This window comes from Anthonomus grandis, chromosome 16 (genome assembly GCF_022605725.1).
Source record: "Anthonomus grandis grandis chromosome 16, icAntGran1.3, whole genome shotgun sequence".
Classification (NCBI taxonomy): domain Eukaryota; kingdom Metazoa; phylum Arthropoda; class Insecta; order Coleoptera; family Curculionidae; genus Anthonomus; species Anthonomus grandis.
This window is the reverse complement of record NC_065561.1, coordinates 20,037,704-20,053,573: the sequence shown is the minus strand read 5'-3', so window position 1 is coordinate 20,053,573 and position 15,870 is coordinate 20,037,704. Positions and strand designations below refer to the sequence as shown.

Here is a 15,870-nt window from a genome sequence, read left to right as displayed (position 1 = left end):
TACAAAAAAAGCATGCAGTTTATTTATGCAGTTTACAAGAATAAAACTAATTTATATAAAGATCTTTATCATAGCAAAATTTTCACCAGCCAAAAATTAATCTCAATAGAGATACAACTGGAAAAAACCTTGATATAACAAATTTCAAGACGTTAAAATAATTAATAGGTGCTTACCTAAATAGGATTCAGCAAGCTCATTTCCAAAAAAAGATCCCAGTAGTAGTGGAGGTCATTCTTGTGAAAATAAGATTTAACGGGAGTAAAATGTTTTAAAAGACTTTCAGTGGCAGGAATTAAAGAAAGCCTTCTTGGTGGAATGGTTCTTATTAAATCGGACCATTCTTTTCCGCAAAAAATGAAAAATTCCTTCAATTCGTTCACTTTTTTGTGCTATTAATAAATTCATTGTTCAACACTTATCTGCGCAATAGGCTATAATGTAAATAAATAACGTAAGTCCATAAATAACTGTAAATACGATTTATAGAGCGAAAAACAAAAGCACATTTTGCTTGAGCAACTACGTCTAAATTATTTTAAAAAAAATGTATAATTTTTTTTCCTGCAAATTTTTAGTCGAATTTTTCTTGTGCTTTTCAGTTTTCATGTGTTTAATTATACCGTTTTCTCTGCCCTGATTTATTGTAAAATGTGATTCACAAATCCAAGAATAAGTTTGGCTCCATTCATTATTAAACTTTATAATCCATTTAGATTTTTTAATAGAATAGAAGGTCCAGCCTTGATTTGAATTATTTGTCTCAAATACCGGAATTTTTTTTCTTGCTTATCATCTTCGTCAACACTTAAATCAGTACTATTAGAAAAATCCTTACTATCAACCTCAAAAAAACAAACAGTTACGACCTAATAGAAAGAACGTGGATAAAATCCGGTGCGTTTTTTCACTTGCCGAAAAGCGGGAGGTTTGTTTAAGGTTGCGGGAGTCGGGAGGTTAAGTAAAAAAGCGGGAGCCTCCCGCCTAAATCGGGAGGGTTGGCAACCCTATATATTTAGTCGTTTCCAGCAGCACCCTCAAGAATGCTCATATATAATTTATTTCTGTTTATTTATTTATAAACGGAATTACGGAAATATATAATGAATAACATATAAGTTTAGTGAAAAGTATCACACTCCATATAAAAACACCATATCCATATCAGTGCAAAGTCAGCAATAAGTACATCATTTAATACAAATTACTAACAAGACCATGGTTAAAGAAAGAACAATTTACAAAATTTGTTTTAATCAATGTGAGTGAATGAAATGGTATATTATATCCCCAAAATAAAATCATTGGACCATTGATATCTAAATAGAGAAATTTTTACTGAATTGTTAGGCCTTTAGTATTAACAGAATTGAAAAAACCAAAATGGAGATCTTGTTCTCGATTTACTGCATTTTCCACAGGACAGAGCACCACGACTAGACAGTGGCTAGATAATCATGATCCAGATCACAGTCTAGTATCACAGATTAGTTTTCCTTTTTAACACTATTCTCGCCAACAGTCATTCTTTGTAAATTAGGTATCAAGTCTTGAATGTCCTTTTTCACATTGCGAGAAGCAATAAAATTTAAATAGTTGAAATCATCCATGTCATAAACGTGATCCTGCACTTTATTAATGGTGTCATATACATCTTTTAGTAATAGCTTTTGAAACTGTTCTTTTAACAATATTAGATAAGTCACATGTTGTGAGGCCAACACTTTCATTTTCTCACTCAAGGGCCTTTCACACCAAGATTTATTAGGAACTTCCAAAGCTTTTTCAAGTATTGAACTGGGAAAATTCAGGTAGTGCACTAAACATTCAGAAATGCTTCTTTCAAATGACGGACAGTTTCCGGATTCTCTCTTCTGTAGCATTAAATCCACGATTTGTGTGTCAAAAGTGTTTTGAACATAAATGTTATATTCTCTATAAAGTTTGTCTACTAATCCAGCACTTTTGTGTATCACTTTGCAGATATATTCGGACTCAAATATATGTTTTAGTTCTGGATAAAGTTGTTTTTTCTCCAGATGTGCCAGATCGAAAATATAAATTTGATTCCAAGTGGAGAGAACGAGAAGTTGTAAGCTACCTTGAGACCTGTGCATCTCTGCTCCTAAGCTTACTACTCCTATCGTTTCAGAATTCTCAAGCACCTCGATAGCCTGAAAATATCTCTTATCAGGATTTTCAATATATATGTAGCTACTGGAAAGCTCTTTCAAGCGAAAATAGTCATTTTCACACACTTTAATAGTTTTACACCCATTGGTATTCAAAGGGCAGTCAGGTTTAGTCTGTTTTGAAGCAGGCCCCTTTAATCTATGTATCTTCGCAATTTCACCCCTGTGAAAAGCATAGATCCCATTGAGAGTATTGTTATTGTTGTGCTGAACAACATCAGTGAGTTCAATGAAATGTTTTCCTCCACCCGAGTATAATCCTTCAAAGATGTCCCCATTTGTTAGTTCCAATATAAGGCGATCTCCTGCATTAAATGATTTATTGTAGTCATCACCAGGTTCCATTTTGTACACACTCTTTTGCAATATAAATTAATTTTGGGGTTTGTTTTGATGCATGCACAATGCACACAAAAATACAGGTTGATGCAGCTTGAAAACAAACACTGACAGCTAACAACTTGTCAGTTATTGAGGTTAGAATCAAAAAGTCACTCAATCAGCTGTTAATGTTTATCTTTTTCAAAAATTGATAAGTAATAAAAACAAAAATTTAGATCTTGATTGTGTATAGACTATTATGTCTAAATTATATATTTACCTGAAATAATTACTTATTTTAAGTGAGGATAAGCAAGAAAAGAGTTAAGGTAATTATTCTGCCATAGAGACATTTTCCAACTTCATTTACTTCGAGTAAAGGAAATTGGAAAATTCTGTTTTTTAAGCAAACCCTGGGGACCAATTGGTCAATTTTTACCATAATGTAAAATAAATATCAAAAAACTACTTGTTACCGAACAGCCTCAATAATAAGCCACATTTAGTCATACATTAACTGTATCATTAAGATGAGAACCAACGGTTAATTTGAAGTCACCTAATTCCAAAGAAAGCTCGCAATATTAAACCATGTTCATACTGAATTATATTTGACTCTGCCCAATGTGATACCGAAGTATTTCTGTACATTTAACTCCAGACAATTTATTTATTTATTTATTTATACTCTTACAAACACATTTGAAATGTAATTATATGTGGGAGTGCTTACTGGCTTGAAGAAAGAAAAAGGAAAACCAATAATAATGATGAAACTAAACCTACACTAAAACTAATAACATTTATTTTTATTTATTTATTTATTTTATGGGATCAACCCCATTACAACAGTAAACTAAATACAAAATCAATTGAACCTAACCATACTTAACAGTAAAATACTAACTATTAAGCAGTAATAAAGCCTACTTATAAATGTAAAATACCGAAAATAGTTTTATAACTTAAATCAATATAACAGAATTCTAAAAATACTAAAAACATACCCTACTAAAGTATAATATTCAGTATTGCACTAAAAAAAAAAAAAAATTATTAAACAATTTCTCTTATTTGACTCTTAAATCTAGATAAGGAAATGCCCAAAATTTCAACCTCCCTAGTATTGACAATTCTTAGAGTTCTTTCAATAGGAGCATGTAATGCATAATTGGCGCTATTAAATGGTAATGAAAAGACATGATACTGCCTTAAATTCCTAGATGGAATATTAAATTGTATTGTCATCAGAAGTTCTGGACAAATTATCTGACCATTCAATAATTTATACAAAAAAATTAAATCTGCATATATCCGTCTTTGTCTCAATGTCTTCATATCAAGCATTTCTAAAACAATATCATAAACATGATCATCCGGAATTCTCATTCGAAGTTTATAGAGACAAAACCTAATAAATTTGTTCTGAACTCTTTCCAAGGACAAGCAATTATTCATGTAAAAGGGCGACCATATCACTGAGCCATATTCCAGCAATGAAACAACCAATGACATGTATAACCTCTTACAGGTCTCTATAGAAAATTCTTTACAGTTCCTTAGTACAAAACCCAGATTCTTAGAGGATTTGAGAACAATATTGTTTATGTGTGCATTAAAGTTTAAATGAACATCAAACGAGATACCAAGATCTTTAACTATGCTGCAATATTGAAGTGTACTTCCTTGAATGTTATATGAAGTGACAACCTTTTAAGTTCGCTTGAGAAAACTTATAGAATTGCATTTGCTTACATTCAAAAACAAATTGTTGTTAACACACCACTCATTCAATCTATCCAAATCACTTTGCAACAAAATCTGATCAAGTATTGATAAAATCTCTCTAAAAAACTTCATATCATCAGCAAATAAAAGGAAGTCACTGTTCTCAAAACAGGCACCAATATCATTCACAAAAATATTAAATAGCAAAGGTGAACAGTGCCCACCTTGTGGAACACCTGAAGTGACATTAATATAGCTTGATCTTGCATTACCTATTTGTGCCTGCTGGGTCCTCCCTGACAGGGAATTTACAAACCAATTTAATAAAATACACCTACTTACAATTGAAAATCAAAAACAAAAAGAACAGATTAACAAGTAAATGATTAATCAGATAAGGATACAAAATCAGTCTTAATTTGGCGAATACTAATATTAAAGAGATCTATATCATATTTTTGTATATAATTATTACTTTCTTGCATCATTCTATTAAATGGCGAACAACTTGAGGGTGAACACTGGAAAAGATTGTTATTTCTTATTCTCAAATTGATTTTAGGAACAGCAAAAGATAGATGATTAATTAAAGAACAGTTCTTATATTTTAAGTTGTTAGTTATGTAGTAAATAAATAAGACATCATTCATATTACGCCTAACACTCAATCGTACCATTTTAAATTCAATTAGCATACTATTATAGAAGATCATATAAGGATATGCATTATGTGTTCTTAAGTACAAGTATCTTAAAAATCTTTTTTGGACCCTTTCAATCATATTAATATGCACCATCAACACACCATCAACAATCTAGGTCCCTCTGAAGTAATGTTGTACCAAATTCTTGATTATTTTATACAATTTAGTTCTACTACTAAGGTCCCTTATAACCAATATAGTCACCAATGCTTTTTATTCATTTGAGGAATTCCTGAGCTCAAATTTCAGTGCTATTGCATAGGCTGGGTCTCTTGACTTTTAGTGTTAAGTGTTTTTAAGCATTACTTTTTAGGCTTATATGTGTTTTATTTTTGTTCTTAGGTGAAACGAATTTTACAGTTTAATACTTTTATTTGGAGTTATATTTTTGACTGACTTGTGTAAAAGCTTTATACTTTTTGGCATGAATAAATAAATAAATAAAAAAAATAAATAACAAGATCAAGAAGTAATTTAGGCAAGCCTATTAGACCCAAAAGCTCGTCTTTGATTGTGTGAAAAATCCCAAAGGTCCATCAAACCTATGCTTATAAATCCCTAAGGATCCTCCCCAGAATGCCAAGAAAAATGTTCAAAGAACAGTGTACAACATAAATACAGTTACAAACCTTAATAGTTATTTTTTTTAGGTACTTTCATTGCATTGTCCCCTAATACATATCATAACAGCAAAAATGGCTCGAGTTATAAACAATGATTATTATATAGCGCTGGAATGTAAGGATCTTCAGGCCAATGCTATGTCTGTTGATTGCACAGGAACTTATGCTTTATTAGCAGGGTAAGTACATCTATTTTATGTTGAATTTATGTTTATTAGATGTGAAAATTGATGAGTCGTAACAGGGAACTAAAAAACAGGTATATCTTTTAAACATGGTTTATTTGTCAATAATATTAATAATCAAGTAATGATTAAAAGCACATTAGTTTTGTAATGGATTTGTTATCAAATGCTTATTTACTTTTTGGAATATTTGGAGCATCTTAGTTGCTTGCCTTAATTCCTTGCGTGAATTTAGTGTCTAACTGCAATCAATAACCACTAAAGTGTTCTTTAAACCTTGCAATAATATATTTAGGTAAACTCAAAAGTTATAGTGTTTGTACCATTATGAGTCTCTGATAGTATAAAAATTTAGTCCCAGGTAACTCTTTACCTTCTTTTACTACTCATTTTATTACACCAACCAGTACCATAATTTGAGTAAAATTGTTGTTGTTGGGTGAACTTTAAAACAAATAACTTTTTGGTCTGTGGGTGCTAACCTAAAGTTGTGTGGACATTTCATTTAAAAGATGGAACCTTTTTGTAGGTAAGGGAGCAAGAGCAGTCTATATGCCTTATGCAATATTCATTGAAACTACTAATTGTACTAGCGAGGATCTGCAGAACAGAAAAATTGCATAAAGCATTTTATATAAATGGGTGTTTCTTGTGCCATAATTCGATTCAGGGTTCATTATTCTGTTACAACCTGTTATTGTCTATTAGTCCTAGGGCTGTACACACAAATTTCCCTATACCAGTGAATCTATTTGGTAATTTTTTTAGGCGAAGATGTATTGCTCTAAGAAACCTAGACGAAGAATACGAAAACATATTAAAATTTCCAAGGACAAGTAAATATGAAGTGGGAGCGGCAGAGTGGAACCCCACGTCACATCATAAGGATATATGTGCTATATCCGTAAGCACTTTTCATCAAATCACGACATAAATAACTATTATATATAAATAAACTCCATAGACAAACGAAAGGCTGGAAATACTTAACTGGAGAGAAGAAACTTTGTCGGTGTCTCATTCGCTACGAGCGCACACCAGATCAATTTCCGGACTAAACTGGCACAAAACCGATCCGAACATATTGGCCACGTCATCGGTGGACACTTTTGTGAACATTTGGGACATACGAGATGCCAAAAAACCCACTTTATCCCTATCGAACGTGGCCGAATCCTCTCAGGTCAGATGGAACAAAGTCTCCCAAAACTTGCTCGCAACAGCGCACGACGGTCGGTTGGAAACTTAATTTCCTGCTGATAATGGCTTTTGAAAAATCGATTTCTTACAGGCGATATTAAAATTTGGGATCAACGAAAGGGAAATTACCCGTTACAGTACATATCGGCTCACTTGGCTAAAATTTACGGGTTGGACTGGAGCCCTCACATCGAGAACCAAATTGCGTCAGCCAGTCAGGATAATACCGTTAAGTTCTTCGATACCAGTAACCCGAGAAAGCCGGAATTTGTTTTGAGTACCGGATCACCTGTCTGGCGTGCAAGGTATACAAGATTTTCCTTATAATAGTTTAGATTTCTATCTGAGGTTGACCGAATATACTTATTTAAAGAATTATAATTACGAATTATACTTTTTAAACACAGGACTTATTTGAATCATATAGACTTCTTCTTTCAATGGTTCAATAAATTTTTTTTTAATGTAGGATGGTATATTTTCAAGCCCTATTGCTTTATTTTTTCATACTAAAAATGCAGAACTATTCCGGTCAAATCCTTCAGTGCCACACACCCGAATATCCCGTTCATATACTGACTGAAAATAGCTTGCATTCAGGGGCGTCTCTAAGCACTTGTGATTGGGGGGGGGGGCAGTTAAGTTAAAAAACCCGACTACATTAAAAAAAAACATTTTTTTTAATATAAGCGGATACCTTATTTCTATTGGGAAATTTTTAATGGTCAAATAAAAATTATACATATGTGATGTATAATAAATAATTATTTAATGATAATCGAGGTATTATATCTAAAAGTTAATTAAAAAGTAGGTACCCTACATGTAAATAAAACTAAAATTATCAATTTCTGATTTAATTTATTTTAATTTTTCTGTTTTTTAATTTGCTCCATTGCACAGCAAGATCTTTAATATTAATTAGGTCACAAATGTCTTTCTCACTAGACAAACTCAGTAAGTAGTCAAGACGCTCGTTACCCATAGTTGAACGACACAACACTTTTAATGTGTTTTAAGAGACTAAATTTTCGTTGATTAGTGGCCACTGAATATTCAGCTGTTAAAATTAGTTGACATAAACGGTATGCAACTTTCAAAGCAGGTTTATATTTTTTAGCTATTTCCATTACTTTTTGCATAGTATCTACCTCGTTTTTAATGCATAGGTCAAGCAACACTTCCAACTCGGATAACAAGGCAAATTCATTGGGCCTGTGTTGTGGAGGAAATAGATTAAGAACTAGCAATACATTACACATTTTAATATTATTTGTCGAAAGTGGAAAAGAGAACAATTTAGGAAACCCTTCAATATTTTTCAGAACGGTTGCCAAATTATTTTGAAGGAAGTTGATTAAGGTATCCAAGACTAAATTAAATTCTTTTCTAAAAAAACTGTTTAAAGTAAAAACGCATTCGGTGTCCCTATTATCATCAATTTTTTTTGGTGTCAATCGTCGTCAATGGTGACGCTCTAGCTGTCCAACGGGTTTTCCACAAATTTTTTAGTAGAAGTGAGTTTTTAATTTGATCTAGTCTTTCTTTAAGACGCTGGAATCGCTTGGTACTAGGAGAAAAAAAAACATACAATTCTTGTAAAACGTTAAAAGTTTCAGCGATAATGGAACTAGCTTCAACACAGTGTTCAAGGGCGGTATTGGTACGATGGGCTTGACAAGGAATATACGGTATATTGTAGCCAATTGAGTCAGATAGTTTCTGCTGACTGCCTTTAAATTTACCTGACATCGAAGACGCAAAATCATAGGATTGAAAAGATAATTTTGATACATCTATACTACAATTTGTCAAGCACCTGAAAATATCGTTTGCCGTACCTTCACCACTTTTATCTTTTGCTTCTAGAATCGACAGCAAACGCTCTTGAGGGCTACCATTATTGTCAACGTACCTTATGACTACAGATAATATATCTTTATTAGATGAGCCTGGAGTGTGATCTGCCATAACAGTAAAAAATGGGACATTATTAACTTCCTGTACAATTTGTTTTTGAATTTCCTTTCCTAACAGCCCTATAAATTCATTTTGCGATGTTGCACTTAAGTAGCTTGTATGATATGGCCGCAATTTTGACTCATCTAAAAACTTTTTAAATACTGGATTATGGCGAGATCTAAGTTTAATAATTTGTACAAAGTTTCCACTTTCATTATCATGTCCGCGGAAAGCTATCCCTTGCTTTGCCATAGTCCTGCAAGTATCCAGCATAATTTCGATAACCTTTGAATTCTGGTTGAGTATGCGTTGTTCCTCGATAATGAGATTCCTTTTTTTACGATCATGCAAAATATTAACATGCTGATATGTTTTTAAAAAAGTACAATAATCCAATAAACCCGACTTGTGAGCTATCGAATTAAAGTGCTGCTGAAGTTTGCCGGCTTTATTTGCTCCAGCGCTTTTCATTTTTCTCCAGTTTCGAACGCCACCTTTTACCCATGAAGATTCTGACTTATCCCGTCCAGGACCATTGGGGAAAAGGGAACAAATAAAGAAATAAGCCGAATCGTTTGCAATACTATACTCAAGATATTTAAAATCACTATACCAATGTGGATTAAATCTGTTGTGGCCATCACTAGGGAAAAAATGTAAATGCGGTTGGTGTGGTCCTAGTTGAATAAGGTAATTTCTTTCTTCCGCTGATTTTACTTACCAGGCTCATGCTCTAAACGTACATTTTCTTTTATTTTATCGTTAATTTTTAGGCTAGAATTGAATTCTTTAAAATTTTGGAAATATGTTTGGCAGTGATTTCTTAAGTTTTTGGTGCCCTCCCGTATTTGATCAGCCGCTTCACTCATTTCTATGACGAAAAAGTATTCTTCAACAATTTCCTTATTTTTGGTTTTATCTAAAATTTTTGCTGCGGCTAGCTGCTTGCTAGCTTCCCCACTCATTCTAGCCACAATAATGAAAGTTTGACAGTTAAAATATCATCTTCCTTAAGTGTGACTTTGGTTTCTGGCATATCGGCTTGAACCTCTACAAAAAATTATATATGTAAATTTACAGGATGTTGTATCGCCATGCGGGGCATAGGAAAACCCATGTAATATTACTAATATTTAAGGGGGTCACATATTGGCTCCCCTAATTATTTTAAGTAAAAAATGTATTAAGGTTGATTAAAGAACACTAAAATCTGCAACTAATCAAATACCTGTTACTAGTTTTAATTAACCCGTTTAAGAATTATTGTCAATAATCTTTTCAAAAATTTGACTTTTTTTTAAATTAGAAAATCAATACTATATATCTAGGGTTTTCTGATTAAAAATCAGTGGTTTTTAAGATGTCGCTTTAGATCGAAATTTTTTTTTGGTAAATACGTAAAAAATTGACATACCGTATTGTTGTATTAAGATGCTAATGTTTATTTCTTAGGAAATAAATTTTGTGGAAGAAAAATATTTACCTGAGTGTTGCATTTCATAAGAAGTACTTGCCTCTTGTAGATCATTATTACAAACGTCAGCGTCTTCATCAATAACCATATTTTCTAAAAAATCTCTAATTAATATACAGTCGTGTGACCCATTTGTTTACGAAATACCCTTATAAAAAATTATTTTTTGTCCAATTTGGATCGTATTTTTTCTTAAATTTTAAAGGTAGAAAAAATGCACCTTCTCACTAAAATTAAATTTAGTTCATTAAATGCCAAGGATGCCATGATAGTCTTTTATGAACAATATTTTGATGAAATCATATTACTTAGGGATTTTCCCAAAAAGAACTTGTACATTGGCTTTTAAAGGACAAGTCAGTTTCAGTGAGAAGGTGCATTTTTCTAGCTTTAAAATAAAAGAAAAAATCGGATCCAAATCAGACAAAAAATAACTTTTTATAAAGGTGTTTCGCGTTTCGTAAACAAACGGATCACACTGTAGGTATGGAAGGGCGAAACATAAATAAATTTACCTAAATTAGAGTTAAAGTTCTCTATGGACCTGGCATTTGATTTGCTGCATTCGTCAATAGTTGTCTAATTAGGTTCTCTAACTGAACAACCTAAAAATTATTAAATAAGCCAACATTTTCAATTCTAAAATTCCTTTAGTCAAAAAAATAATTAAATATAAAAACAATACATCAATACAATACTTTTTTACCTTTTTTGAGCGATTCCAAACCAACATCTTTTTCCGAGTCTTTCTCTCTTAAGCAAGTTTTTGTTTTTTTTGCTGCAATCACAAAAGGATTGTCCAGCGCTCCGACATTTTTAATTTGCACTGTATCCCCACTATGAATTTTTTTTTCATGGGTCTTTTTATAGTCCCTGTTAAAAGTTGCTTTACATCTCACACATTTCACCTGTACCCGACCGGGGCGTATTTTTTTGCTCAATTAATATTTAAAGCTAATTTCAATAAAAACCAACTGTAGGTATAACAAAAAGGCGAAATACAAATACAAAAATTAAACAAATACAAATACAGAAATTAAACAAATACACATAGCCAAAAATTGTCTTTAAAACACTGTAAGAAAATAAGCCGTTTTCCTGCTTTGTTTCATTAATATGTAATTCAAGGTTTGGAACGGGAGATTCCCCGAGTAATCATCATAACAATGTCAGTTGCTTTTACAGGTCGTTAATGAAACTGCTACCCTGTATTGCTGGTTGCCTAGCATATTTGTTTAAATGTATGTATCTAATGGTAAGGTAACATGAAAATTCGTAATAGTATCTACTATGAAATTAATGATTAAGTAATTATATATGTATATGCAATTATACATTTTATTGTGTTTACTTAATCCGGTGGAAATTAAAAAATATTCGAATATGTTATTTAAAAAATATACGTTTTTTACCAGAGGTAAATCAACTCGGCCAATTATTGGGGGGGGGCGCCGCCCCCCCTCGCCCCTCCTCTAAAGGCGCCCCTGCTTGCATTTGCAATTGCCTCTCATATTAAACATCATTCCAATAAACTTTTTCGCACTATTCTTAGAACTAAAATATACTGCCAGAACGATTTGGACTCCGTACTCGTTAGCCATTTTAACATCTCTTTTAATTAACAATATTTCAGATACACACCCTTTGGCAACGGCCTAGTAACAGTAGTAGTACCACAACTACGTAGAGGACACGAGAACAGTCTCCTGCTGTGGAACATTGCGAACAGAACCGCCCCCATGCATACTTTCGTGGGTCACAGAGATGTCGTTTTGGAGTTCCAATGGCGTCCATCGAGATCCAACGATCCGAACTTTCAGTTGGTCACTTGGTCCAGGGATCAAACGCTACTGGTTTGGAAGATCGAACCCTTTTTGCAGAAACTATGCGGCTACGAGCCGGACGATATTAGTTTTTATGACGACAACAGCTCCAGTAAGTATTAGATATCAAGTTGTTGAAGTTCCCGAAGTTCAAATAGTATTCGATTAGTTGGACTTATCGACGAAGTGGCCAGTACAGTATCGTCGCGAAAAACCTCGAAAATTCAACCTCTTCAACAAGAATTCTCCCTGTTGAACGTGCAGATTCCCAATTTGGAAGTGAAGAGCATGGAACCGATATCGAGATGCGTCACCGTAATGGCCAGAATCAGTAGCTTTATCGTTAATATGCAGATAACGTTTCCCAACTCGTATCCGCACGGAGTGCCGCCGGTATTTCAAATAGTACATGGATCCAATATTAACGAATCCTCACGCTCCCAATTATTACAAACTTTGAATCACTTAGGTAAGAATTGTAAGAGAATTAGTTCAAACATTGAATGCCTAGAATAAGCCTGGCTGCAAACCATAGGCGAGGTTGTTGATTTCTTAATCCACTCTAATCTTTAAAATATTCTTTTATTCCCTGACTAATAATATATACCTTGAGACTAATCAAAAAACTTTTCAGAATCAAAAAAATATTTTTCACAAAGAAGTTAATGAGAAAAAAGTAACTAGACAACGTAGAATACCTTGCTATTTACAACGCAAAGATTCAATGATGCCACTTTGTGCTCGATATATGTTTTTTTTGTCCAGATATTAACAATTAATAACCAAATCGATTTATGGTGGTTACAGACCTCTACAAACTAAGTTTTTTTTTTTGTGAAAATTAATTGAGCTTACAACATCGAGAATCGCTTTGTTGCCGACGATTATCGTCCGGTCTGGACTAAGCTTAATACTACCAAAGGTACACCATCCAAAACGAGAGTAAGCAACGAGCGCAGTTGCCAAATACATTTATCGCTACAATATTTCCGGGTGAAATTTACAGCGTTGCCGTTCTGTGTTCTATATATATTTGGCAATTTTAAGAATCCAAATTAAAAATATTAGTAATGAGTATGATTACAGTACAAAATAGTTTTGGTTATTAAACGAATTTCACTTTTTCTTCTGCTTTTTAATAAAGAATGCAATTCAGTTTCTGTTAATTACAATAATTTATTAAATCACTTTATTTCCTTCTGTTGAAATTGAGTAATCGCTGCGCAATTGAGAATAGATGTGGCGCTCAATCCAAAACATTCAATCACAGTACATTTAAAATCTCTCTGCTAAAAAGTCTCTTATTTCATAATAGCCTTCTGCAACAAGCGATCCTTTTACATTTTTTCAAAAGAGCTTTTTATTATGAATCTCTTTGATATCTGCAGGAAGATGATTATACAGCTTTTTACCATCGAAAATACATTTTTTTCTATTGAAGTACTGTTGGGTGTAGGTAAAGTTACATCATTAGCTCTTCTACTGCTATATTCATGTCTTTCTGTTACATTGCTATGGTTTCTATATTTTTTATGAAGAAGACAAACGGATTTCAAAATGAATAAAGAAGGCAGAGTTAAAATTTTGTGTGAAATTAACATTTCTTCGCATGAATTCGTCGCTCCAATTTTGCAGATTTATCTGATAGCCCTTTTTTGCAACACAAAGACACTTTTGAAACACTTTCGGTGTCTAGACCTATAATTGTTTCATCAGGGGTACCTCAAGGGTCACACTGCGGCCCCCTTCTTCAATTTGTTCCTATTAGATTTACCTCAAAATATAAAAAATAGCTCGGTACTAATGTTTGCAGATGATGTAAAGATATTTCGGCCTATTAGAACAATGACTGATGTTAAGCTTCTTCAGGAAGACATTGATAATTTTTATGGCTATCATATGGACCTTAACGTAAAAAAATGCTATCAAATATCATTTTCAAGAGTAAAAAGTCCTATTTCTTACAATTATTCCATCAACCATACTAACTTAAAGGTGACCGATGAAATAAAGGATCTTGGTGTTGTATTGGACAGCAAATTATCATTTGATATTCATATATCGGGTATTATCTCTCGGGCTCATAGAATGTTAGGTTTCATCATACGGTCTAGTAAGGACTTTTCAATTTTTACGATAAAGAAACTATATTGCTCGCTAGTTAGAAGTGTTCTGGAGTATTGCTCATCTATCTGGAACCCTTGTTATGTAACAAATGTAACTGCAATTGAGCGAGTGCAGAATAAGTTTCTCCGTTATATTGGTTACAGGTGTGGTTATATCAGAGATGATTATTCTTATAGTGAATTAAGATCGCTAGTTAATATTGATACTTTGGAAGGGAGGAGACTAAATCTTGAAATTCGTTTACTTCACAAGATTATTAATGGTGTAATTGATTGTCCAGATCTTTTAAATCTAGTATGTCTGAATGTACCTATAAGAAGGAATCGGCATACTAACGTTTTTTATGTTCCTTACCATTCTACAAATTATGGCAAAAATAACCCTATTACAAGAATGTTAAATAATGCAAACTCTCTGCAACAATCTGTAGATTTTTTTGGAACTTCAGAGGCAAGATTTAGAGGATCTTTAAGGCATATATTGTGATATATAAGTCCGTAAATAAATAAATAAATAAATAAAAAGTCGGTCAAAACATGCACCCCGGAAACATAATCCATATCTTAGATTTGATTCAATTAATGCAAAATAAGTATTTTTGGCAACACTAAACCCAACCTCCTGGGACACTACCTTAAGAGCATAACACTTCTGAGATCATTCGCTTAATTGAAAATAAAGAATTAGCTTACAAAAAATATAAAAAAAACAAAACTAACTATTACTATGAAATATTTCAAAATGCTAGACTAACTCTTAAAACACTACTTGATAGTACATTTCTAAATTATTTACGTCAATTACAAAATAATATCCACGCTGACAGTTCTCAGTTTTGGACATACATACAGATGAAGAAGGGCGACTCCAGAATACCAGGTGTGGTGAAAGATGGCACTAATGAGTTCTCGGATCCCAAGTCAATAGTCGAGGCTTTTGCTAATTTCTTCCAGAGCGTTTTTATTGATTCAGATGCAAGCAACTTTGTTCCTCATATTTTACTGCATAATTAAAACACAGTCTTAATTAATCCTGTTCAAGAGTCCGATATAATTGAAGCATCCAAAAAACTTAAAAACAGATTAACATGTGGTACCGATTCTATTCCAAGCTTTTTAGTTAAAGACTGCGTTACACCTTTAGCGAAACCATTAGCTCACAGTTTTAACTTATCCATTCAAATAGGTTCGTTTCCGTCTTGTTGGAAGATCGCGCGAGTTATTCCAGTTTTTAAAAAGGGCGACAAGTCAGAACTTAGAAACTATAGATTGATACCAATTCTATGCAATTTTTCAATTACACGCACAAGTAAGTACGCTAATATCGCCCGATCAACATGGTTTTATGGAACGAAGATCATGTATCACCACTTTCTGAATACATATGTCAAGCCCTAAACAACAGAAGTCAAGTGGATGTTCTGTACATGGATTTTCAGAAGGCTTTCGATCAAGTAGATATCACTATTTTATTGATAAAACTTTATTATCTGGGTTCCTCTGAAAATGTATTAAAATTATTTTCTTCGTAC

At 32.8% G+C, this 15,870-nt stretch overlaps 2 protein-coding genes across 3 annotated transcripts in view; one reads left to right on the top strand and one right to left on the bottom strand.

Moving 5' to 3' along the window:
• Positions 1 to 1,054: 1,054 nt before the first annotated feature.
• LOC126745738 (piRNA biogenesis protein EXD1-like) lies at positions 1,055 to 2,651 on the bottom strand. Its single transcript, XM_050453718.1, has one exon. The coding sequence runs from the start codon at positions 2,535 to 2,537 to the stop codon at positions 1,488 to 1,490; it is 1,050 nt and encodes a 349-aa protein (XP_050309675.1). The 5' UTR covers positions 2,538 to 2,651; the 3' UTR covers positions 1,055 to 1,487.
• Positions 2,652 to 2,688: 37 nt separating this feature from the next.
• Positions 2,689 to 15,870, top strand: part of LOC126745736 (GATOR complex protein WDR59) — a 28,284-nt gene continuing 15,102 nt past the window's right edge. For both annotated transcript variants that reach the window (XM_050453717.1, XM_050453716.1), the window contains exons 1-7: positions 2,689 to 2,842; positions 5,596 to 5,747; positions 6,522 to 6,657; positions 6,718 to 6,985; positions 7,045 to 7,258; positions 12,023 to 12,324; positions 12,382 to 12,681. In XM_050453717.1, the coding sequence (XP_050309674.1) occupies positions 5,641 to 5,747; positions 6,522 to 6,657; positions 6,718 to 6,985; positions 7,045 to 7,258; positions 12,023 to 12,324; positions 12,382 to 12,681 (1,327 nt within the window). In that variant the 5' untranslated portion in view covers positions 2,689 to 2,842; positions 5,596 to 5,640. The remainder of the gene's footprint in view (positions 2,843 to 5,595; positions 5,748 to 6,521; positions 6,658 to 6,717; positions 6,986 to 7,044; positions 7,259 to 12,022; positions 12,325 to 12,381; positions 12,682 to 15,870) is intronic.

Coding starts and splice junctions, on each gene's coding strand:
- LOC126745738 (XM_050453718.1), bottom strand. CDS start 2,537: ATGGAACCTGGTGATGACTACAATAAATCATTTAATGCAGGAGATCGC.